Source organism: Herpailurus yagouaroundi, unplaced genomic scaffold (assembly GCF_014898765.1).
Source record: "Herpailurus yagouaroundi ecotype Mexico unplaced genomic scaffold, PumYag 181, whole genome shotgun sequence".
Classification (NCBI taxonomy): domain Eukaryota; kingdom Metazoa; phylum Chordata; class Mammalia; order Carnivora; family Felidae; genus Herpailurus; species Herpailurus yagouaroundi.
The window spans coordinates 7862185-7889340 of NW_024412412.1; the positions used below are offsets into that span (position 1 = coordinate 7862185).

At 41.8% G+C, this 27156-nt stretch overlaps 1 protein-coding gene across 1 annotated transcript in view; it reads right to left on the bottom strand.

The window, feature by feature from the left end:
- Positions 1-27150, bottom strand: part of VEGFC (vascular endothelial growth factor C) — a 111115-nt gene extending 83965 nt beyond the window's left edge. The window contains exon 1 of the mRNA XM_040489873.1: positions 26939-27150. Coding sequence (XP_040345807.1) covers positions 26939-27085 — 147 coding nt within the window. The 5' untranslated portion in view covers positions 27086-27150. The remainder of the gene's footprint in view (positions 1-26938) is intronic.
- Between the last annotated feature and the right edge of the window lie 6 nt (positions 27151-27156).

Here is a 27156-nt window from a genome sequence, read left to right on the forward strand (position 1 = left end):
CTCAATCCACTTAGATGTGGTTCCAAAAAAAAAAAAAAAAAGTCCAAAATGAAAAACCAGAAAACATATTTCCATTCATAGAAAAATACATATTTGGGGGATATTTTTACAATAAAATCTCCCTACGTTGAAAAATGGGGGGGGGAGGGGGATGAAAGAACTTCAGATACAAAATGTTACCACGGATGAATTACAGAGACTTGGTGTTAAGGGAACAAGTATCTTATGAAAACGCTGTGATTTTCTGATTACAGGTGATAAAACTGAGCTCTCACGAGGTAGGTATTTCACACACAGTAAGTGGAATTCAAATCACAAACCTATCCAAAACTTTGTTCCCTTAGTCACCGAGCCATCCTAACCAGATAATTATTAAGATGGCTTGTTTAGTGAATGTCACTTGTAACCATCATGGATGCAGCTTCTGCTCAGGACTAGAGCATATGAGATAAAATTGAAGACAGCATACACATATTGCAATATCTAACTGCAGAGGTGGTCAAGGCTTCAGGAGTCAGGATGATGGATAGAAAAAACTCAGAAAGCTGGGCTGACATTTTCAGCACTCCCCTTGGATAATATGCCAGTCCTCGCATGGGTAAGAGGCTGAACATTCGGGCAAAAAGAAACATAGAAGTTAAAAGTGGGGACTTCAGGCAATCTGCTGGGTTGAAAAGAGGGAACATTGAAGTTTGGGCCTGCAGGGAAAGTCAGGCTTGGAGGGGCTCACATCCTGAGAGGCGGTAAGACAAGAGAAGCAATCTGACATTTCTAGTTTTCCTTTTGGGGCACTGGATAAGATTTTCAAACTGTCCAGGGCAAGAAGCAAAGTAACCAAGCAAAAATCTGAAAAGTATGGCGTGTTTTCAGTGGTATCACAGTGCTGAGGAAACCACAGTTGGAGTTCGGGACCCACCGAGGAGCAACGATGGCTCTCAGATAAATCCCCTGAGTGTACTCCCTTGGAGCATGGGCGAACCACAGCAGCCTGACCCACAGCCAGACTGCAGACAGGCCTCTAGGCACGCCACCCTCTGACTGAACTGGAGTGTCCCCATCTTAGCTGACTAGCAGAGGACAAAGTAAACCCTCTCTGAAAGAACAAGCCTAATTCAGTTATAACTCTTCATATCCAATGCCAGGCACTTAATCAATAATGTTCAACCACACTTGCAAATTAGATGAAGAAAACAAAATCATAGAAAAAGTATGCAATAAAAATAAAACCATAGATAAGCAGCCAGATATTGAAACAGGTATTGCAATATGTGTGGCTAGTATGGGTAAGAACATAAGGCAAGATGAAGAATGTTATCAGGGAAACTGAAGTTATCAAAGAAAAAACAGCAATTTGAGAACTGTAAAACATACTAACTGAAAACACAGGGATCTCAGTACATTGGATTAATAGTATTAGGACAAAGGGAGGATCAGTGAATTGGAAGATAGGTCAGTAGAAAACCCCCACAGGAAACTAGAGGAGAAGCCTAATAGACACAGACAACACAAAAATTTGATGCATAAATACGGGGCACAGTGAGGATGTCTAACATACATTCAATTGGAGGAGGGAGACTACAGGACAGAAGAAATATTTGATGAAATGATTTAGAATTTTCCAAAATAGTAATAAAAACAGTCAAGCTACAGATTGAAGAATTTCTATGAACTCCAAGCATATTAAATACAAAGGGAGCTAGACCTAAAAGTGTAACAGAACTACTGAAATCCAAAAACAGAAAACCTGAACAGCCAACAAGGAAGCTCATTTCTTGTTCAAAGGAGTAATAACATTGACAGTGGAAACAATGAAATCAGAACAAGGGCCGGGGGAGAAAAATCTTTAAAATAGGGATAGGAGCGCCTGAGTGGCTCAGTCAGGTAAGTGTCAGACTCTTCATACCAGCTCCGGTCATGATCTCATAGTCATGAGATCAAGGCCCACACTGAGCTCCATGTGCAGCACAGAATCTGCTTGGGGTTCTCTCTCCCTCTCTCTCTGCTGCTCTCCCCTCTCCCTCAAAATAAACAAATGCTAAAAAATAAAATAGGTAAAGAAAAAAATGCCAATGTAGAATACTATACCCAGAAAAGTTAGGCAATGGAATGCAAAGGCAAACCCCTTTGCAGTGGTATCAAAATGTCAAATACCCGGGCACCAATGAGGCAGTCGTGCAAAACCTCTACACAAAAAGAAAAAAAGGTTTTGTACAACTGAAAGAAATTCTTAAAAACCTAAATAGAAGGCTCAATATTGCTAGATATGCCAGTTTTCCTTAATTCATCTTCAGATTCAATGCAATTCCAACATATGTAGTCAAGGCAACATCCAAAACAAACTGGAAATATTTGTGCCATGTATCGAGTCTTTCTAGGAAACAAAAAAAATGCACACAACACTAACACAAGACAAATAGAGTAAAATAATAAACAGACAATCCAGAAAGGAACTGCATATGTATAGAGAGAACACTTTTACAAGGGTAACACCAGGGATCAGTGGTAAAACACACGGAGGTAATTAGATATCTAAGTAGAAAATATTTGTCCCGACTCATACTCCTCTTGCTGTACAAATAATTCCAGGTTCATTATAAATCTGTGGAAGGTAAAAACACTAAAGCTTCTTGAATACCTTTATGACACTGGGTAGACAAAGATTCCTTAAACTTTTTAAGAAAAAGTTTATTCTTTTTAAGATATAAAAGTCATTAATCATAAAAGGAAGGAAAATCATGCTACAATTAAAATTTGAAAACTGTGGCCATTGAATAAAATAAAAAAGCAAGGCCAGTAGTAGGTGGAAGAAAATACTTGAAATATATATATATATTTTTTTTTTTCAACGTTTATTTATTTTTGGGACAGAGAGAGACAGAGCATGAACGGGGGAGGGGCAGAGAGAGAGGGAGACACAGAATCGGAAACAGGCTCCAGGCTCTGAGCCATCAGCCCAGAGCCTGACGCGGGGCTCGAACTCATGGACCGCGAGATCGTGACCTGGCTGAAGTCGGGCGCTTAACCGACTGCGCCACCCAGGCGCCCCTTGAAATATATATCTTAAAAAAGTCTGGTATCCAATCACATATATTTATTTTAAAAATCAACTGAGGTGCCTGGGTGGCTCTGTCGGTTAAACGTCCATTTTCGGCTCAGGTCATGATCTCACGGTTCATGAGTTCAAGCCCCTCTTAGGGCTCCATGCTGACAGCTTGGAGCCTGGGGCCTGCTTGGGATTCTGTGTCTCCCTCTCTCTCTGCCCCTCCCCTGCTCTCGCACTCTGTCTCTCTCTCTAAAATAAACAATAGAAAAAACAATTGCAAAGAAAGATATACAGCCAAACAGAAAAATGAGCAAAATGTATGAACAGGCATTTTTATAATGAAGATAGCCAAAATGGGCAAAAGAAAAAACCTTATAAAAATGTGTCCAGCTTCATTACAGTCACCATGGGAAGGCAAAATGAAACCACGATGAAACAGGATTACGTAATGACCAGAATGGCTAAAATGGAGAAGGGTGACAGAATCAAGTGTTTGACCAGGATGTGAACAAAAACTGGGTTGGGACATTTACTCTTCTCCTGCACGTCCCTGCCTCACCACAGATATGAGCGTGTGTGCATGACACACACCAGATCCTGCTGGAGATCGAGTCCCTCTGTCACTTCCAGGACCAACCCCTCACCCTGCTCCTGCAGGACCCAGGTGCTTAGGGCTTCCCATGGCCGCTAAGCCCCTGGGTGCTTCCTGAATACCCACACCTCCTTAAACATATCCTCATTAAATTCTCTTCGATTAAAACATTTCTAGAATCTTGGTTGCTATTCCCTTGCAGAGATTTTGGGTTTTGCTCTGTGTGAAATAGGGAGCTATTCTAGGGCCTTCAATAGAAGAGGGCTGTGATGTGACTTGCGTTCTAAAAGGATTATTCTGTTTGCTTCGTTGCGAATACTCTATGAAGCGGTTAAGGGTACAACCAGAGAGACTAGTGAACACAGCACTGTCTCACTGTGATCCCCGTGAGACACAACCGTGGCTCAGAACAGGACAGGTCGCAGTAGATGTGGTGAGACGTGGTTAGATTCGGGATATACTTTGAAGGCTTAGCCAAGCAGACTCGATTCCCATATTTGGATTTGGGGCAGGAAAGAAGGAAGGAAGTAAGTCAGGGATGACTCCCTACATTTTGAGTTGTCCAACTTGAAGCACTTTGGTGCCACTGACTGAGTTAGGGAAAAGCTGTGGATAAGGCAGTCTGCTCAGGGGTGAATATGTCTGATCAGTCTTTGAATATGTTAAATTTGGAATGTCTCTCACCCGTCCGAGTGGAAATGTCAAATAGGGAGAGAAGAGAGTTGGTTACGTTCTGAAGTTCAGAAGAGGGATCTGGACTGAAGACACTATTGGGGGACATGGAGAACCACGGGCCTGGGTTGCGTCACCAAGAGAGAGTGGACACCAGAACAGAGGGCATGGGGTGGAGCTGGGGGCACTTGGGTATTAAAAATGCAGGAAGAAGAACGGCCAGCAGTTCAGGTTCTCTTTTCTGCACCAGCGCTGGCTGGCAGGGATAGACCGCCCCTCCCAGGCTGGCCAGTTCTTAGAGATTCAAGGGCTGCCGCTGGGAGCATGCTTTCGACAAGCAAACTCACCAGTCCAGAGGCGCACCTGCTCTAGCTGGCCCTTACACCCGGAGGCACTACTTCTTTGCCTTCATCATCCCCCACGCCCCCAGGCCCGTTACCAGGCAACCTGGGACCACCCCTCCAGTGTAGAGCCTGCTGACATTTTTCAGACCAGCCAATCCTGACCCCTAACCGGTTCACCATGCCTTGCTATGCCTTTCCTGTGGAAACTCTGCTTTTGCCTCACTCCTGCTCTCTGCCTCCTCACCAAAATCTTCCCCTGTGGCCACGCACGGCCTGTGGGGAGCTCTTCCTGTGAGTATTATAGACTTTGTTTTCTTGCGTCTCTCTTGTGACTCCTCTCGTGGCCACATCTGACTGACCATCCCAGAAAAGAACACAGAACACAAAGTTCTGATGATGGTTCGCTGGCTTCAGCAACATGGAGATCACTGGTATCTTGCAAAGAGCAATGTATTATTTATATTTAATTAATAGTATTTAGCCAGTAGATATTCCATTAATAAATGGATGTTTAGATGAACTTTATTCCATCTGTGGGCCTTTGATCACAAAACATTAATTAAGGACTCTGAAGGCAAGAGTGTGAATCACACTGATGGAGTTAAATATTTTGCCAGGGCCTGGAGAGAGAACTACGGCTTTATCAGTAGTTAACATGAGGCACTGCTTTCCATGAGCTCTCTTACAGTGCTGTAAGGAATACCCTATTTCCCCCAATTTATAGTGGAGAACCTGACTCAGGAGTCTTAAGATCTCACAGCTATTAAAGTGCAGTGTTAAATTCAAATTCAATTCTGGCCCCAAAGTCCAAGCGGTTTCAACTACCCTATGCTCTCTGAGAGTAAAACAGAATGGAAGGATTATAAAAGGCTTACTTGAATTATCTGGGAATCAAATCTGGGTCCCTGTACTCCCAGATTACTATTTTCTGCTAACCTATGCTAAAAGAAAATTTTATATGTTTACAAAATATATAAAACATATTCCTACAAGGCTTGGGAAGAAACATCTACTAACGAGAAAATAAGTTTTCAGGCAACTTAAAAAATATCTGATAATTACACATGATCTTAGAAAAAGTCATTCTGGAAAACAAAATTCACCTAGCTTAAACATTGAAACTTCCACTTGTAAGTACATCTTATTCCTTTTTTCTCATCAAACTGAAAATATTTAGAACTACACTAACAAAACCAGAGTAACTCCTACCCCTGGCTACCCAAAGACTTCAATCAGTATTATTGCTTGAAATTAATCAGCTATTAAAAAAAAAAAAAAACAAAAACAGAAACAAAACTGTTAGTAAAAACCTTTTTTTTTAATGTTTATTTATTTTTGAGAGAGAGAGAGACAGAGAGCAAGCAGGGGAGGGGCAAAGAGAGGGAGAAACAGAATCCGAAGCAGGCTCCAGGGCCTGAGCTGTCAGTACAGAGCCCGATGCAGGGCTTGAACCCACGAATTGTGAGATCATGACCTGAGCCGAAGTCGGATGCTTAACCGACTGAGCCAGTCGGGTGCCCATAGTAAAAATCTTTTCTAAACGCGTTTAGCAAGTATATTTAGCTACCCATAAAGTCTCTTTCCAGATGTGACAAGTCATTCCATTGAAAAGGATAAATCCTAACATCACCAACATTATTATTGTGGAAACATTCTAATATATTAGTCACTAGAATGACTTTGTAAATATATTTACCCAGTTTATTTGGCTACGTATGAAGTCTCTTTTCAGACCTGACATATTATTTCCAGTGACCTGAATAGGGTATTTCCCTGAGACAGCACAATGGCAGAAAGTCTCCAGGCAGACTTTCCAAACAGAGAATAAGAATGTATCTAATGTATTTTCAGCTTTGGAATGATCTATTCCTATTATCGTGTCCTCTGGACCACTGCCCCTGAAAAACAACTGAGCTCCTATTTTCGCCAACAGACATTCTCCTGAGTTGGTTTAAAGCAATCGGGACAGACAGTTCAATAAAAGCGGTGAGAATTCCACTAAGGCCTATTACATCATCTTGTTCTTCCATGTGGTGAGCGCCTTCTCCCTGCCCGGCCGCCATCCACAGGGTGGCATCGTAGAACACACGGGAAGATGCTCACATCTGGTAGTCATGCCGTGCACACCCCACCTGGTCCTTTCTGTGTGAGGACAACACAGCCGGATCCTTACCAGGCGTTTTACTGGGGAGGTGAGGCCACTGACGCCGTCCCTGTCTCAGGGCTAGTTTCCGTCCTTATCTCGGGGGTGTGATCTGTGAATCAACATAGTGAAGTCGGGATGATGGTACTCTGTTGGAGTGGGCTGCGATCTGACAGCAGCCGTGCCCCACTCTTCCAGCAGAACTGTGTGAGGGAAGGAGAGAGGGGACGTCTCCATCAGTACCAAGCTGGCCTCACAAACAATACAGCTCCACGGAGAGGAAAGACTGAGCACGTTAAGTTCATGCCTTAAGCAATGGTGACGACTCCATTGTCAGAAAGAAGCCATGTCAAATCTGAAATGTTTCCGTGTCCAACCTCACAGCGAATACAGAGTAAAAGGAAAATCGACACCAATATATTACCGAAAAAATTTTAAATGAAGTGGGTCATATTTACTTGGGGTGGTAGTATTGTCCTATACTGAAATCCACACCCCTCGAGTATTTTTCAATAACACTAGATTTTTCCGGTCTTTCCCTTCTCTGTTACTGCACTTACTTTTGACACAATACAATTAGCAAGTTTAAATTCTCATGTTCTATAAATGTTTCATAAAGCCACTATCTCTCCAAACTAGATTTTTTTTTTAAATGTTTATTTATTTGTGAGACAGAGAGAGAGAGACAGAGCACGAACGGGGGAGGGTCAGAGAGAGAGGGAGACACAGAATCTGAAGCAGGCTCCAGGCTCTGAGCTGTCAGCACAGAGCCCGACACAGGGCTCGAACTCAGACCCCGAGATCATGACCTGAGCCGAAGTTGGACGCTTACCCGACTGAGCCACCCAGGCGCCCCTCCAAACTGGATTTTTAAATCTTGTGAAGAGTAGAAACGTCTTGTGTGATACATTCATATTGCTTAAAAATCAACACTTCAGTGACATTAATTTTCAGTTAAGTATTTAAGGGACACAGCGATGTTGCAGGCGTGAGGAAAAACGTGAGCAATTTCGGGGGGAAAGCTACAAATCATACTGATACCACGCTACTAACACTGCTACTCAAAATCCATTCTCCTTTTCTTCCTTAGGGAGCGAGTTCCAATATTGCTTGAGGTTGCATAGATTTTATTTCTTAGCCTCTCTTGCAGCTAGAGATGGCCACAGGACGATTGTGGGAAGAGTAAGTTCCAATCTACCAGGGATTTCTGAGCAAGCTGCTGCTTTCCTGTTAGGACGTCCGCTTCCTGTCTCCGTATTCTTCCTTCCTCCAGACCAGACATAAGGCTGGGAGGAGGCAGCTTTGCTGCAGCCGTGAGCGGGGAAGCACACAGGGGCTGACACGCGGACAGCCCCGTGGAGCTCCTGGCTGTGCGAGCCCTTAACTGCCCGCTGGAGAGAGAAGGAAACTCAAATTCGCTTAAGCCGCTGAGCTAGAGTTTTGGTACAAATGGCCCGATCCCACTTTAACTGATATTCTCAGAGTAGTTGCCGAGATCACCAGAGGCTGAAATAGAATTCTTTGATGGTATGGCACTAATAATAATAATAATAATAATAATAATAATAAAAGAACCCAAAGCTAAAAACTAAAAAAATATCTCTCTTCCATCAAAGAACAGACGTACAGAAGCATTAGGGAAAGGAAACAAAAAACACAAGTGTAAAAACAAATTTTTAAAAGGTGCAAAGGACGCTGCAAACAGAAATGGTAAATAACAGTGGTAGGAAGAAAAATGGGAAGTAGCAGTAATTCTTATTTTATAGCCGAATTATTTTTTTAATGTAATTTTTTTTAATGTTTATTTATTTTTGAGACAGAGGGAGACAGAGAGCAAGTGGGGGAAGGGCAGAGAGAGAGGGAGACACAGAATCTGAAACAGGCTCCAGGCTCTGAGCTGTCAGCACAGAGCCCGACGCGGGGCTCGAACTCATGAACTGTGAGATCAAGACCTGAGCCGAAGTCAGATGCCCAACCGACTGAGCCACCCAGGCTCCCCTTTATAGCCCAATTATTAAAATGAGGTTATGTTTAACCTGCTTCAATCAACACAATATAAATATGATGTATTATACTTAAAAGTGCTAATTTGTAGGAGTCCAGAAAATTCACTTAAGACAACCTCACTTCTTTAGAAAGACTGAATAATGATAAGCACGTATCCTTTGCTTGTGGAATAGTCTTGTTCCCAGCACACTGCTCAGAAAAAAGAAAATAATAAAATCAGTCCTCCACAATACGCAGTTGATTTACAACATGCAATTGACTAAAACTCTTGAATAATGTATCGCGTAGGACTACTTAAGGTATAGTTAATCAAATGATTTTTAATTAAGGAGAAATGGTTAAATACGAATTCTCATCGATACTTTGAATTACTACATTCAGTGATCATTGTGAAAATTAACTTTATGAGGTTTAGGTTTTAAATGTGACAGAAAGTAACTGGTAGTGAATAACTTGAGAAACCAAAAAAAAAAAAAAAAAAAAATCAAAGAATCACTTTTGCTTGCGACTCAGTCCTTGTATTGAGTTATTCCAGTAGTCTACATGTGTGGAGTGTGTCGAACACTTATTTTTGTGGCAAAAAAAATGATCTTTCCAGATATAAAACGGCTACCGCATGTAACATGGAAGAATACAAAACTGAAAATTTAGACATCAGAGAAGTGACAAATGGAAAAGTATGACCACTTCTAGAAATTAAAATAATATCCCAATAAGAAACTTAGTAAGTAAAAATACACGTCATGGTCCATATTGTGTTTTAAGGGAAAAGCATTAGAACACATGCTTTATTTCGTGTTGCTTCCTGCATATGAATGTCTTGATTTGTATTCTCTAGATTGCCAGGTAAAAGTATCTAGCCATCAACTGGTTTAGCCTGAGACTAGAACCACGAATGATCAGATTTGAATGAACAGATCTGGTCAAAGTGCCTTGAGCATAGATAGGGAGTCCACCGTACGAATCTGGCTGACCCACCGATAGCCTAACAGTCCCCTAGATGGCAAATAACGTGGCAGAAGTGAATTTAGGACACTTACCCACCCTGGAGTGGAAGTTAATAAATCCACAGCTCCAAGAGGGAGCCAGTAATTTTCAGGGAGAAGGGCTAGTCAAGTATAAAATCCTTAATCATTGCAGATTACTACAACTGGCCTGTGAGCTCCAGATCCAAAATCTTTCAGCTGAGGGAAAAAAAAATCTAACCGAAAGAGAACTGTGTTGTGCTTGTAAATAAACTTTTACTAGAAAAAGTAAACTAAGGGGCGCCTGGGTGGCTCAGTCGGGTAAGCATCTGACTCTTGGTTTTGGCTCAGGTCATGATCTCATGGTTTGTGAGTTTGAACCCCACGTCGGGCTCTGTGCTGACAGTGTGCAGCCTGCTTGGGATTCTCTCTCTCTTTCTCTGCTCCTCCCCTGCTTGTGCTCTGTCTCTCTCTCTCTCTCAAAATAAATAAATAAACTTAAAACACAAAGAAAAGTCAACTAACATAATATATCTCTTATTATTTGATATTTTTTCCCCCAAACATTAAGCTGAAACTGTTCATCACTATAGGAGGGATTGTACACATTTCAAATTTGTCTTGGACAGAGCTTTTCTTAGGAATGAGCACCCTGTACGTTGGCCAATCACATTCTTGGAGTCACCTCTGAACATTCCATTGGGTTTTATAATTGCACTTAAAGCCATTCATGTGGCATCTGTAAGCACTTGTTGACAGATGTGAAGATGGGCCTCTATGCCATGTCGTGTATTTCCAGCTGCTTTAAATTTAAATTATTTTTTTTTTTTAATTTTTTTTTTCAACGTTTTTTTTAATTTATTTTTGGGACAGAGAGAGACAGAGCATGAACGGGGGAGGGGCAGAGAGAGAGGGAGACACAGAATCGGAAACAGGCTCCAGGCTCCGAGCCATCAGCCCAGAGCCTGACACGGGGCTCGAACTCACGGACCGCGAGATCGTGACCTGGCTGAAGTCGGACGCTTAACCGACTGCGCCACCCAGGCGCCCCAGCTGCTTTAAATTTAAATTAGCATGCCTTCCTAATTTCCCATCTTGATGCTCTGATGACACATTCGGGCTTGTAAAGGCCTGGAATCAAACACAAGTTTTGCACAGCCCAGGTGTTTAATTATTCATTAATCTGAATGAAGATATGAAAATACTTCCTTGTTTGCACATTTTTTCCTCATATTTGAGACTTCTCATCCAGTTTTCTCTCTCTAAATCCCATGAGAATTTTCTCTCTAGCTGCCATTTTCTAAACAATTAGAGTTGGTCCGGAGTCACTCTCAAGCTATTAATACTTCTAACGGTGAGAAGGGACAGGAGGTGTACATGTCTTCATAGACACAATTGTTATTTATTTCAGATGTGGCTGGCTTAAAGTATTTACAAAATATGAACATAAATATCATCTTAAGAGAATCCATCAGTCATGCAAAAAAGGTTGGATATAAAGATACAAATTATTATAAGTCCAGGGGCAACAGATTGAGGATGTCGTACAAATTTAGAAAGTCACTCCACAGTCACATGCTTACATTAATAATTTAAAAAATTTTAGTCCACACAAGTCTAAAAGTGTTCTTTAAGTATGAAGTATTTTTAAATTTAAGCGACTTTTCTTATTTCTAGGGGAAGAAAACAAGAAGAAAAGCAGTGTTTTATCAGAAAAGTGAAAGTTTTCCCATAAATCTTAGATTCTGCCTTATCCTTCATTGGCCAGAATATCCTATGCCAGTGCCACCTACAAAGAACACTAGAAAATAAATTTATAAATTTTAACCGAGTACATGAAAACTGTTCCATAAAAAAAAGTCACTATTATATATGCAACTTTTAAGCACATACAAGCTTACATCTTGGAATCTTACAGAATTGTTTTCCTCAGATTTTACTTAATACCATAAATGCTGACACATAGAAGGCAATAACTACTTAGTGAACCAAGTAATCAATTTTATAAAGTAACAGATAAGGATATATGATTTATTCTTGGTATATGTAAGGTATCCATTTTATAGTCAGAATGTGCCTAGAAATCTAATTCTTTGACTTCTCTCAGCTCAAAGTTATACTCAAATTCTAAGTAATTCTTCAAGTCAAAGAACTTGATGTCTTTTCTGTTTACAATTCAAAATGAAATACATTTTTATTCGGCCCACAATTATAATCACCAAAATACTGAACTTTAGCCAGAACAGTACATAAAAAGAGAAAAAAAATGCATGAGCAACAGGGGACAATATGACTTCACATCCTAATGGTCTAGTTGTGGCCGACTGTATTCTCAGGGTAAATACATTTGCTGGTGAGCCTCGATAACTAATCCATACTGGGTTACATGGAATTTCTACTGATATTTGTTCACAATTATAATTGGAAGCAAGGAAGAGAATGCCACACACACACACACACACACGAAGAAAGTAAGTGAACGGTCCCCTTCTAGAAAAGAATGCTACCAGAGGGAAAAGTGTTCCTTAAAGTGCCCTACATCAAAGTAAACAAGGGGCGCCTGGGTGATTCAGTTGGTTGAGCGCCAGACTCTTGATTTCAGCTCAGGTCATGAACTCAAGATTCCTGACTATGAGCTGGGATTCTCTCTCTATCCCTCTCCCTCTGCCCCTCCCCCATTTGCACTCTCTCTCAAAATAAATAAACTTAATAAAAACACAAAGAAAACAAGTATTTGTTCTTCAACAATCATTAAGCTAGCAATCCCAAATTACTTAGCGCTATGACATCTATTACACTCAAATGCGGATTCAAGTAAGAACGACCTAATTAAATAATTCTGACTAAATCACCTGGCCCTGCAAGCAAGTTACTTTGTTGAACTGAAGACTTATAAGGGTGAATCTAAACTATACTCATCTTTAATTCCCAGTCTCAGTGAAGTCGGGTTTTGATAGCTACATATGACCTGGATATACTTTAACCGTGCTCTCGCTCCCTGCTGCAAAACATCTGGTCTCGCCCAAAACACTGTCTGTTCTACATTCTACATGTGTAGCAACTTACCTTCCCAACTTCCTGAGAGTGTTTTGTCTTCAAATATTCCTGCTGTCCTCATAAACTCCAGATATATCCTGGAAAATTTTCTGATTTCACATTGCAGCAACAACATAAACCAGCGTAACAAAATTATACATTTATATATATTGCCACAAGAAAAAGCACCCAAAGTTGGGAAGGAATTCTGGTTCCTCATGTTAAATGCACCCTAGATGTACATACGACCTACTTACTATGTGTACTTCTGTAGTCATGGAAGAAGTGTATGTACTAAGTTTTCCAAGCCACAACCAGCTAATATTACATTAAAATGGAAGCAACTGTGATATAAAAGCATCATTTATGCACCAAAATAGTGGGAAGATGTGTTGAGGTGCAAAGATGGCAGAGCCTGGAACCTAATTTTCCAAAAAGAAATTAAGTTCAAATTTAAATGTACTCTAAGAAATTCTACTCTCACTACATTGTTGACCTTCTTTGTAGAATGCTATATATAGACTGAAGTACAAGGCGGTATAAACAATGACTCTTGGCAGTGGTAGACATAGTTATTCTGTAATGAGCTGAAGTTGTTTAAAGTGTGTTGAAAGATAGTTAATGGCAAAATATACTAGAGTAAAAAGATGGAATATAGGAAAAGGAAAGATTATGTAATTTATCGGGAAGAGTATTATGTGTCTGTAATTTTGCTTTATGAAAGAATGGTCCCATGTCTGTCAGCACCCAAGGGCATGTTATCAAGAGGGATACGTCGCTTTAGAGTGAAGCATTACTCTCTAATCAGGAGTCTTTGTAACCTTCAAGGGAGCCCATGATCCTGGAATTACAACACGTTCTTTCTGCCCTTGGGACAGACCAACTCGTGTCAGGGGGTCCAGCAAAGGACCCAGATAGAAAAAAAAAAACAAAACCAGAATTTAGTTAACTAAAATGGTAATCGTTTAGGCTTAGGGTCAGAAAGGCAGAAACTGTTCTGGAAAAGACTGAACTTATATACGGGTAGAAACAATGCACCAGGGTGCTCACGAAATCACACAGCTTCAGAGATTCGCGTACCATTAGGTCTAAACGACACTGTTCCTCACAGGTATGGAAGTCCTTGTTTAATGACAGGTTGGTGACATTTCATTAAAGAGGGAAAGGTTTTAAACTTCACTATTTAACTGGAGCTCCTACAGTTCAGACTAATGGCACCTGAGTGCTTGGCATTGCACAGACGTAGCTGTTACAACTCGTTTATAACCCATTGGCTAAGCAAGTGTGGAACGCTTACGTGCAACACACAGTGCATATGGTGTGCCATACAGCTCATCTGAATGTCACAGATTCAATTTTAGCACATGAATATCTTAGTGTTTAAGTTACCATTTTAATTTGGGGGCAGAAGGTCCAATTTATAATTATCTAAAACACTCCTGGGAGGAGAAAACCCACAGTCAGTCCTAAGAGGGTATTGAAGGCAAATCAGGCATATTTGTTCTCCTTCCTACCACACCGCAAATGCCTTACAGAGGTGCAATAAAGTCAAAATCAATGTCAAGAACACCTTTGTTTAAAAACGACGACGAAGACGACGACAGCAAACCTTGGCACCCGCGACGGCAAAATTTCAGGTGTTTTCTGCTGAAGGAAGCTTGAGGCAGTCACACTAACATTGGCCCCGGTTTAAGAATCCAGAAGAAACGGCAGGCTGCACTGACAGGTAAGTGTGACACAGAAAGGGAACGCCAATTTTAAATCTTTTCATCTTCCATTCACGAAGGCGGCTGTCACCATAGGCTAGGTTACAGTAATGTCATTATGCTACGCTCCTGTGGCCATGACACAAAGGTGCGTTTTTCTAAAGTAAAACAGAATGGCTCTCAACAGAGCAGCCCCCCACCCCGGCTACCAGTGTTTAGGAGGAAAAAAGTCATTTGTGCTACAATTTATGACATCATTATTTGCTTAATCTGTGTATCTAAAGCAGCTTCAAATTACTCAATTTTAAGTGTAATGGTCATGACTCACGAGTAATTTTGACCTTGGTAAAATTCTAATTTGGCATGGATGGACACCAATTCTTTTCTTTTAAGCCCTAGGATTCAAAGAGAACAAACAATGATTCACTATCATCCCAAAACGTAAATCTGGCCCTGAGACAAAAGGATTAGTTGGTGTTTTAGGGAAGTCTTAAGTGTCATGACCCATAAGCAAACATGAACCTCCGTAAGTGTTCCATTTTTCAAAACATAAAGTTGGAAGAGGCCTTTAAGAAGGATAAAGTAACGAAATATACACAGCAGATGCAAACATAAAGAAAGAATAAAAAATATTCCATGGAGGCAATGCTAACCGTAGTAAAGTAAACCACAGTGGTTTAAAAGAGCATCACATCCGGTATTTGATATTAAGCGGCTACTTCCAAGGAACTCTGAGTGAAAGCAAAAAACAACCCGTTTCACAGATCATAGGAATTCAGTCCTAAGACTCATGGCAGATGTGTGGTCACTCTGGTTACAAGAGAATCAGGGCTATTGTCTTTCAGATTTCAGTCTGATTTAATTTGTCAAGCTTACCCACCCACCATTTGTTTTGGGGGGGCGGGGGGAGGTGAGCATTGGAAGAAAAGGCTCCATGTGAGTGTAAACAAAGAAAAGAAAATGCGCTATTTCCTTGAGGAAAGGTTATAGGGCTCTTACCAACACATCTTGTTTAGTAAGGTAATGATTTTTGCCATTTCAGAAAAAAAGACATTAAACCTTTGACCACTAGCTGGCTGAGGAGGTGATAAGGAGTCAGTTTCCCTGCTCCCAGCCAGTTCCCAGGAGTGTGGCTCCCCATGCATATATATGTAAGACTCTTCCTAAACAACTACAATGTCAAAGTCTGCTCTTTCTTCTCAGAAAGTTTTCATCTGTTTCAGGGCGCCTGGGTGGCGCAGTCGGTTAAGCGTCCGACTTCAGCCAGGTCACGATCTCGCGGTCCGTGAGTTCGAGCCCCGCGTCAGGCTCTGGGCTGATGGCTCAGAGCCTGGAGCCTGTTTCTGATTCTGTGTCTCCCTCTCTCTCTGCCCCTTCCCCGTTCATGCTCTGTCTCTCTCTGTCCCAAAAATAAATAAACGTTGAAAAAAAAAAATTAAAAAAAAAAAAAAGAAAGTTTTCATCTGTTTCAAGTACTTCAGCAAGTTGGAAGCGAAAGTATTATTAATCGCACAACATTTCCTCTACATATAAAGGAATATTAAATATGCAATGCTATTTTAATCTTGTTTCTGACCAAAAATACAAGCCACAGCCCTTTTAACAGGGAAAAATTGTATAAAAGTTACTGTGAAGAAAATTACATTAAAATTTAAATTTGCAAAATTTAAATTTGAAAATAGGGAATATAATGGCACTTACATATGAAGCTGCATTTTATATCATGACACATAGTTCTGATCCTGAAATAAAAATATGAAACTCACTCTAAAAGACGGGGATACCCCTACCTGCATAAAGACTTGAATGGCTAATCTACATAGATATGCACAGATTTCTATAGCTAATACGTCATCTAATTCTTTATTCAGTTACAAGGAGGCTGAGTGCCTAATTGGCATTTAATCTTTTGGTCCGGACTGAGTCAGGACAACATTCTCAGTTTGGAAATACAGGATCTGGTCAGAAGTTCCTAAAATACTTCCATTAACGTCTGTACTGGAATCCTAAGGAAGTGTACTTTCAAGATGTTAATGAAGAACAAATACAGCATTAGCTCCTGAGGAGCTAGGAGCCATGTACCCCACTTATTTTGAATTTCCTCTTCCTTACTTGCTCGTGCACCTCCAACACTCCTCACCCCGATCCGCACCAAGAGGCTGCACCAAGAAATTCAGTGTCTGCTGACTGGCAGGCCAGCAAACAGAACCATCGAACAAACTCGGCTACCGCGAGCAAACCAGGGTCCTCCTGTAAACCACGCTTACTCTCAAAGTGAACTGTCTACTCCCCGGTTCATCTCCATGACAGCCCAGACCGGACAGACTTTGCTGGTCTGGAAGACTGCCCCAGAGAGGCAGGGCTAGTACATTTTCCTAAACAAATTTACACAAGCTTCCCTCTTGCAGGTAACATGCTGGCATGACATTTTCTTTATGTTTTATTCGTGGACACTCCACTTTTAATATTTTAGGTATTCTGGAAAGGTTTCCCTATAAATTTAGAACGTATATTTTTATTTCTCTCATGCCAGGTAATAATATAAAGACTTGAGAGGTTTACACACTAAAGTGGCAACATTAGTCTGTTTCTTTAGCAGAGATTTGAACTTTAAAGTATTTAAGCCTTGAAAGTATTCAGGATGAGGTCATGTGAAATGATATGGCATTGTAAAACTCTTGTGTGTATCAAAATCCTTTTCACCAAATGACTTAAGTGCAGGGCACTTCAGACGATGACCATCGTCCCCTATTCCTGGACTCAGTGGTCTCAAAATCAAATATCAATATTATCTCCTCTTCCCATATTTTAGAAATCAGGAAAATTGTAAGCTTATAATAAAAATGTAATAAACTAGATGGAAGGTGTTGGAGAATCACTCGGAAGAATATCACAGTTACTTCCTATGCCTAGGACCACAGCCTTTATGTCTATGATGTGTTTCTGACGATGAAACCCATCTATTTAACAAGAAGTTATAGAATTTGATAGCTTATGGCTGTCCCCTCCTCTAGTCTTACTGTTGGCAGGAATACTTGAAAGCAGGTTAAAAACATTTTTTAATGTTTATTTATTTTTGAAAGAGAGAGAGAGAGACAGACAGTATGAGTGGGGGAGAGGCAGAGAGAGAGAGGGAGAATCCAAAGCAGGCTCCAGGCTCTGAGTTGTCAGCACAGAGCCCGATGCCAGACTTGAACCCATGAACCACGAGATCACGACCTGAGCCAAAGTCAGACACTTAACCGACTGATCCACCCAGGCACCCAAAGCAGATTTTAAAAAGTGGGAATTGCTGGGGCGCCTGGCTGGCTTAGTTGGTAGAGCATGTGACTCTTGATCTCGGATTGGGAGTTCAAGCCCCACAGTGGGCACAGAGCCATCTTAAAAAAAGGGTGGGGGGGGGGAGGGAGAGGAATTGCTAGGACACGTCAGAGTTACCAGTCTCTCTCTCTCTCTTGCTCTCCCTTTCTTGCTCTTTGTCAGCTGAACTACAAATCAGTATAGAAACTGTGGAGAATATAATATCATATACAATATCATATACTCTGATTTTTTTTATATTCTCTTTCAATGGATTGTCTGAAAATATTTAGCTAGGCAAGAAAAAATACAGAAGCCATGGCTGGCAGTTTGAAGAATGATTAAAGGGAGGGGATTGGGGACAGAAAGGGACAAGGGGGGGTAGTGTGTGTGTGTGTGTGTGTGTGTGTGTGTGTGTGTGTATCTAAGCATGACCATTGTTTACACTACTTGCTCTGTTTGGAATGTGAGCCATAATAGAGAAAATGTCTGTTATTAATATACTTTATAAATGTTTCCAGATAGTGCAGGGGTGGGTGCTTACATAAGTCTGCAGTGGTCATCACTATCATCATCAGAAATAACCAGGAACATATAGTGGAGTTCAAATTCCATATATGGGTGGCCCACGGAATGAGAACAGCAATCGTTGACAGACACTGGAAGGAAGTCTGCAGTTGATAATGGCTTCGGGGAAGCTTGCGGCCACCTTCTAGTCTTCTTCTTTTTTAAAAAAATTTTTTTTAAAAAAATATTTTATTTACTCTTGAGGGAGAGAGAGACAGAGCATGAGCGCGGATGGGGCACAGAGAGAGGGAGACACAGAATCCGAAGCAGGCTCCGGGCTCTGAGCTGTCAGCACAGAGCCCGACGCGGGGCTCAAACCCACGAACTCCAAGATCATGACCTGAGCCGAAGTCGGATGCTCAACCGACTGAACCACCCAGGCGCCCCTAGTCTTCTTCTTTTAGATACTTCTGCACAATGATGCCAAATTAAGTTCCTTAAGACACCAATTTCAGCCTATCACTCAAGAATCTTCCGTGGCTCCTGTTGTGTCAACCGAGATCCAAACTTAGGTCCTGCTCCTTGGTTTTTTATACCTTCTACAAGATTCCCCTCTGTTTCCCTTAAAGCTCTGGACAGTCTACTCCCTTCTCCCCAAACACCCTGCTGACTAGACTGACTTGTACTTTGCACTCACACTTCAATATGTGAAATCCCCTCCTTTGTTTCTGTAACCACCATCGACTTGCTTTGCACAGCTGACCTCCTACCAGCCCAGCCTTCCCATGCTTGTCCATGCAGCCTCCAGGGCTCACTCGACAACTTCTGGTAAACCAGGAGACTTCCTTACAATAGCTCTTCCACTGTCGGCATTTCCAGTGTAACCCACTTCTGGTATTTTTAATGAGTAAGCTTCTTGTTCCTTACACAAGATCACATGCTTGCTATAGACAAGAGTCACTCACTCTAAGTTGTGTGATCACTCACCACATTGTAATTTCCTGCCTAGAACTGAAGCTGCTACTAGTGAGAATTAATTAAAATGCCCCTGAATTGAAGTCAATCTAAATAGGAGAATTTGGAGTAAGAAATCCATAAACCTGATACTAATGGGCAAGTGGAGTTAGCAGCATCACCGTGGCCTCCTTCCTGAGTACCTCGGTATCCCCTCCAGGTGGTCACTGCGGTGATCAGGGGACTAGGGGAAGCCTTTGGAAAAGAACCACTCAACAATCCAATCCCTTCCCCTTGTCCTGGAGCCTGCGCAAACTTCAGATCCCAGAATTCTTCAGCAAACCCGGGGTGTATGTATACACATCTCATAAGTGAACACCTTACTATTTCTTTAATGAAATTTAGAAATAGTCAAACTCAGAGGATAAATACTATACATAGCCTTATGTTATATCAGGGTCATAGCACCAAATAATTTACGAAAATGAGCTTTTGGATTCCAGAACTTCATGAAAGCCTCCTAACACTTTGAAAGACACTAGCTCATGATCAGTACCAGAAAACAGTAAGAATCTACCAGCAAAAGGCATTTCCAGGCATCCATTTGACTGACTCTTACGATGAATGCCAAGAAAGACAATGTCTTCTTCTAACAGTTAAACTACAAATTCTGAAAAAGAGTAAATCAACTAAGGATAGGAACCACCTGAATATACACGAGGAAATTTCAGAAGAAACAATTACCCAGACAAATCTATAATTTTTACTGAAAATTTTAAACACTTTTTTTAAAGTTTACTTATTTACTTTGAAAGAGAGAGAGAGAGAGAGAGAGAGAGAGAGAGAGAGACAGCTTGAGCAAGGGAGGGGCAGAGAGAGAAGGAGAGAGAGAAAATCCCAAGTAGGCTTTGCACTGTCAGCACAGAGCCCGATGTGGGGCTCAAACTCATGAAAGTGTGAGATCATGACCTGAGCCGAAACCAAGAGTCAGACGCTTAACCAAATGAGCCACCCAGGCGCCCCTTTAATGTAAATTGTAGAATTACGTTGTAAGTTAACTGAACTATCATCCCTTGTTTGAAGTTCTCTGCTACATCTGTTATTTCTAATGTGAAAACTCAATGATACTTAAGTCAAAATGTATACAAATCTGCACTTACAAATGTGCATTCTGCAACAAAACGTAGGACCAGGTAGTATTTGACTGCACCTCTACCAGAAATAATGTAACTGGTACAAGATAAGACAATGGGTGCCCAGAAATCAGAGGGCCTGTAATGCTTCCACCAACCACAGTTTGTTCTCTCCAAATCCAATGATTCCTGGAAAGGTCACTTGGCATAGGTAAGACCATAATCTTTCACTGAAGTCCGAGTAGTGCAACTTTGAAAAACGGTGTGATTATTGTCAGGAATTCTGGTGAAGATTCTTGTTACGCAGTCATTCTTACGAGACTATTATGGATTAGGCCATCTGTGATGGCTCTTTGGTCAGAGGGGCACCATATGGTAAGGCCTGGAAGAAAGTACAGGTTTATTTCAGATTTGTCTAATTGTAGGGAATCAGGACTTAAATAAAAGTAACTGGGTAGGCAGAGTACCTCTTCTCTCTGCCTTCCTGCACCCGGCTACAACAAGAAAGGAATATATATATATATGATCATGGGTCTTTCATAAATCCGGAAGGCCCAAACCCCTTATCACACTTTTCTAAAACATATGCCGTTTAAGTATTTTTTAAATGAGAAATGCGGGTCCCTGGGTGGCTCAGTCGGGTAAGCATCTGACTTTGGCTCAGGTCATGATCTCATGGTTCTTGGGTTGGAGCCCCGCATTGGGCTCTGTGCTGACAGCTCAGAGCCTGGAGCCTGCTTCAGAGTCTGTGTCTCCCTCTCTCTTTGTTCCTTCCCCACTCATGTTCTATCTCTCTCTGCCTCTCAACACTAAATAAACGTTAAAAAAAAATTAAAAAAGTAAATAAAACAACAAATGAAACAAAAAAGCTCTATCCTTGCTCCTGGCTAAGTCAGAATAACACCCATCCCATAAAGATGTAGTGAAAAACAGGGGCGCCTGGGTGGCTCAGTTGGTTAAGCGGCCGACTTCGGCTCAGGTCATGATCTTGCGGTCCATGAGTTCGAGCCCCACATCGGGCTCTGTGCTGACAGCTCACAGCCTGGAGCCTCTTTCAGATTCTGTGTCTCCCTCTCTCTGACCCTCCCCTGTTCGTGCTCTGTCTCTCTCTGTCTCAAAAATAAATAAACGTTAAAAAAAAATTTAAAAGATGTGTGAAAAACAAACTTGTAAAGCTCTCAGCACGGTGCATGGCACAGATAGATAGATACCGAGGATGTCGTAGAGGAAAGCGAATTATGATGTAAACATCTATGCAATATTCAGACATATGTATGGTACCCAGGGAGCAATTAGAACCTGTGAATACCACTATAGCTGCCAAAGACAAAAGCCATGCCAGGGGCACAGGAAACCATCTTTCCTCTCCCACCACCCCTGTGTCCCAAAACACCCTAGAAAGAGCTATGAGACAGAGTTCCTGGTTGATAGCTCCTCCTCCATGTTGATAGGAGGCCAAGACCTTCATATCAAGAGCTCTAGAACTGGAAGGCCAGGAAGACACCTCCCCGGTCCGCCACCCTCCACCTTTTCAGAGCAACTCAGAAGGACAAGAATAGAGACCCACTGGTCTGGAAGCCATGCCACCGATATCGGTAACTGCTTCCTATGAAGCAATTTTGATGATAACTGATTCTCGAACAAATGACTGCCAATCAGGTGTTCACAATTAACAGAAGAAAGACTACACAGAAGTGGAAACCAAAATGAAGGATGAATTGAGTTTCTTATGCCCCAAACCATAGATCCCCAGCATCACTCAGAGTTTGGTCAGAAATCTCTCATAAGGCAGGAAGCTTGCAAGAACCCAATCCAATCCTTCCCTTATGTATTCCTTTGCCCTCCTCAGAAAGGGACTCCAGGCACCCGCCATAAACTGATGCAGAGTGAAGTGAAGACAAGAGAATTCGTGGGTTTCCACTTTCACAAATGTATTTCCTTACTACCGAACCTCCTTTCTAAAGATTGCTGCCACAGAGTATGGACATTTGCAGTACATCAGGAAATGTCATGGGTACTGAGGCATGAAGCCCAGAGAAAGCTGCAAGTCCATGACTACATATTATAGTTGCATTTATGGCCTAATTCAGTGGAATGAAATTTGCCTCTTTATTTTGAATGCAGGGCAGTAGACTATGCATACTGTTAATTTTCCTTTTGGGATTGTAATAGTACTCGTCAAATGCTCAAATACTTTACGGATATTACACCATTTAAGTCCCGTTGATCCCAGGCAATTATTTTCCTTTAATAGGATGTAAAGGTGTAAAGCTTATTTTGCTTCTCCAAAGAGTTTGAAGTCTAGTAAAATCTTAAGTGATTTACAGAATAATGCCGTCATCCTCCATCAACGGTCCATGAAAACCAGCCTCTGCTCTTCTCTGCGACGCCCTAATCCTGCATGTAGGACCAACATTGTCCTATGATGAAAACACCGATGCCAAGGTCCATTTCTTCCACTTCCTAATCTTTCTTGTAAAGCAGTCACCAAAGCTATGGGTTCTTCCTCCGTGACAGCTTTGGCTGCTATTCTCACTGCCTGCACTCTGCCCTATTCATCACTTCCCCTTCTAGAGTATTGCTGGTCACTAGACCACGTCCCCAGAAGTCTTTGTGATCTCTAATAACATCCCACAAATGGTTCCAATACTTTTCTCGCTTCCTGTGTCTTTCGGGAGCTCAGTGCACGAATCACCCTCCATGACCCACCTTCAACTGGCGTGGGCTATATGCAGTGTAGCCCCAGTCACCTCTAAAAACGTATTCATAGTTACGATTCTTCGCTGTTACCCTATATAATCCCCTTGCCTTCTCACCTCCTCAAGCCAGCCACGACACGAAGGGATTCCTGTGCTTGATGTAGTCTAGTCATCTGCTAGAAAGTCTCACCTGAGTTGTTAGCCCAAGTCCGGCCATACGTCAAAGCACTCGGACCAACCAGGCCACATGCCTGAGTGTCTTGTGCCAACTTCGGGACACAGACAATGCTTTGGTACCATTCCCCTGGTATCTCACAGTATTTTTGTGCTTAAGATTTTCTTTTTTCTACCTGAGTTGTAAGCTCCTTGAAGAGAGGAAAATGGCTTATGTCTTTTAAGATGCTCAATCCCTAACACATTACCTTGCAAACTCAACAGTTATATAATGAAGATGGTAAAACCAACGAATCTAAAACTGTCATTGTGTATGAGAGTAATCTAGAATGTTCACTAAAAATGTATATTCCTAGACCCAAACTGAGAGATTTGGCTGGTCTCAGGTAAGAGGAAAAAATTAAAGACTTCTAGGGAATTCTCATGCGAGTAACATATAGTATTTTGAAAAACATCATCACTGATTAATTTGAAACCGTAAATGCAAATAAACCAAGTACAAAAGTATGCAGAATTATAAATAATAGAGACAGAAAACCTGGCATGTTACAAACCAGTTGCCAATATTAGGAAGTTTTTTTTTGTGATAGACACCATAAACCATATATGCTTCTACTATTTTAATTTAAAATAGCAATTCTCATTAAAGCAATTCATGTTAATATTAAGCTAATCTTTTTTTTTTAATTTAAACTAGAAAGTAGGGATACTTAAAGTTATGTAAAACAGAAGTTGTATTTTGTCACTCAAGAATAACTGATCTTCTAGATTATTCACTTAATTGATACAAGATTATAAATCTTTAAGCTTTCTTTCGTTGATTTTGACCTTTAACAAAGGCATGTGCAACATAAGACATGCTCTCCTTGAATTCATTATTCTAAAAATATATAAGGATCTAGGTATTTATACTCCCAGTCCAACACTTTTTGGAATAAAAGTATACTTCGCATAATTCTTCCTTTATTATTATAAACAGTTTTTTCTTTGAACATCAAAATCCTGAACTTCATCCAACCAGAGTGAACTCTGTGCAATGTCATGTTGGCAAATAATTGCATTTAGCAATCTAGTTGCTCTTTCTAGGCTTTGCAGTTTTTTATTTTTCGTTGGATGATAATTCTATATATTTCCACTTTTTCCTGTCACACCTAGTTAATTTTAATTATATAATAGGCAAAACTGTGTTTGCCTCACTTTTCTGATGTTGGCTTGCTTGCACTACTATCCTTCAGGGAAACATTTTGGGATCTTTTAGTAAGTCATGTACCACGAATAATTAGAAAGAGGAACCTAATAAATGCAAATATAAGTCAAGTGACAAGGAGATCTCATTTCTCTTTGTGATTTTGCCTCCCGATTTTTGTGTGCTTTTGTGGGTGGGGTGAAGGACTGGATGGCTAAGCTTGGTTTATAGTTTGTGAGCTATTATTTTTTAAACATTACAAAAGTACTTCCTAAATGTGAATTAACCAAAACCCTGCATTTGTTGGAGATTTTGTATACTCAGTGTTCCTTATTTACCTTCTGAAATCTCTTCTTGGGATATAGGTATTTCACAGGAAATTAACAATCAGTTCCCTCTCCAAGGTTTCCATCCCTGTGAGTCACTTGTTTAGGCCACTAGGGAGAGACACGGAGTCTTTGGACCAGGTCTTCTGGGAGTTTCATGGCAGGGACACAGCAATTCACTGAAGGCATTCATGACACACGCCCTGTCAAGCCTCTACTTGACCAATGAGGAACACTTTAGTGCACGCATAATATACTGCCCTGTGGTCGGTGGAACTCAAGAGACCTAAAATGATGTTTCACCAAGTGAAAAAGAGTCCGTATCACATACAGAATGTCAACTCACGTGCACCATACAGGATATAAAAGATGGTTAAGTATGAAAAGCAAATAAAAATGCATAAAGATTTTCTTCACAGTAAAGAAAAAGTTGATTACATCACCAGCGAAGATGATTTGAAGACTAACAACAAGTTTAACCTCCAACGGGATGCCCACATATAACACACACGCATGCGCACACAGGGGCATGTTCATTCACGATCGACCCACCGGTGAGTGACTCTCATACAGGCTTCTGGCTTATCAGGCAAGACTTCTCATTTTACCTCCTTCTTCACACTTTCTTACTGTAAACTCAAGAAAGTAATCACAGGCAATAACCTGCTCTGGAACAGGTTACGTGGTCTCTTTCACCAGCCACCTCTCCGGGTGTTGCCTTACTAGATCATACTTTTAATGGCTTGACTTTGCAGAAACAGAAAGTGAGTCGATATCATGAAACTCCAGGCATTCCTATTACAGGAAGTGTTAGTGGGTCTAATGCTACATTTTTGTGGCATTTAAGCACAGGAAGACATTCTCACGATAATAGTTCTACCACTGTTAAGTGGGAATTTCACAAGTCCTAGAATACACTCTGTTCGGCAATTTAACAGTTTTTTTATTCGCAAGGTTGTTTTCCTTGACTTCTATATTGAATGACAAATTCCGTTTTTTTTTTTTCAATTCCCCCCCACCCCGAAATTTAAAATTTAAAGGTAGTTTGTTTTTTTTTTAGTCTTCTCAATCTTAAAACGTATTGCAAAATAACTGTGAAGGCAATTCAATTTTTGCACATTCAACATGTCATTCAATCAAGTCAACTCACAGTTGATAGTCACACACCATGGGCACCTCTCCACTTGCCATCGGTTGAAATAAAGCTCCGCTTTCTGTGCCCAGCCAGGGGTACTGCGCATGTTTGAACGGGGACGTCCCAGAGTATGTGGAATATAAAAAGTTCTTCAGGACTTCCCAACTCTGTTACGAATACTATCCATCCTTCATGTCAGATCTGAACGTTTTTTAGGCGCACATTTTGGAAAAGCAAGTTGAGAAGCGGGCACACCTACGGTCACTCCTTTTTGAAAATCAGAATGTCTCCAAAGTGCCTTGGCAACATTTTCCGGCAAAGGGTTAAACCGCTATTTCATAAACCCAACAAAACAACAATCCACCTTACTGTTCAGGACTTTCAGGACCAGATTTCAGCAACTCAGAGGTTGAAGTTGAAAAGTCATGCCTGATCGTGATCTACGGGAGATCCTGTTGCAGCTCAAGTTTGGCCAACTAACTTCTCCAAGTGACTCTGAAGTCTTGAGCCCTCAAGCCCCGGTGACTAAATCCCTTCCACATTATCCTAAAATCGCCTGCTGCTCCGCCTAGGGGGAACACTCCGGGAAAATGAACCTCGGTTGACCGGTCGTCCTGGCCCCGGGAGCCGAGGGGACTCCCCACTAATCTGCTCCGGAGGGAAAAGAACAGTGCGGACCCGGACGAGCCGCGCTCCCGGGGAGGGTTCCAGCCCTCTGGGCGCACCCGCGGGGGACGACTGCTCCCCAGCAGGTTCCGCGATCTCTACCACCACCCCCACCCCACCTCAGCGGCTGCGTCTCCCAGGCTTTCTGGCTTTCCTACTTAGTAACAACTTTATGCAAAAACAAAAACAAAAACAAAAACAAAACTTTTCTCCCAGGAAGCGTGCAGTCTGCCCGGTATAACTTTGGAGGCAGCGTTCCGAAGGTGAAGCAGCAACACACGGCCGGCGCGGCTTCTGGGTCCGCAGCGCCCCGCGGTCGCCCCCCACCGCCGGCCCGGCCCCGCACCTACCTGGGCCTCGTCCGCGTCGGGCTCCGCGTCGGAGAAGCCGAGTCCCGATTCGAAGGCGGCGGCGGCGGCGGGCGCGTCGCGCGGACCCCGCAGCAGCGCAGCGGCGAGCAGGGAACACGCCAGGGACCAGAAGCCCAGCAAGTGCATGGTGGAAGGACCCGGAGCGCGGCGGCCCGGCCGCGGTGGGGGCGGGGTGGGCGCGTGGCGCCCCCGCGACG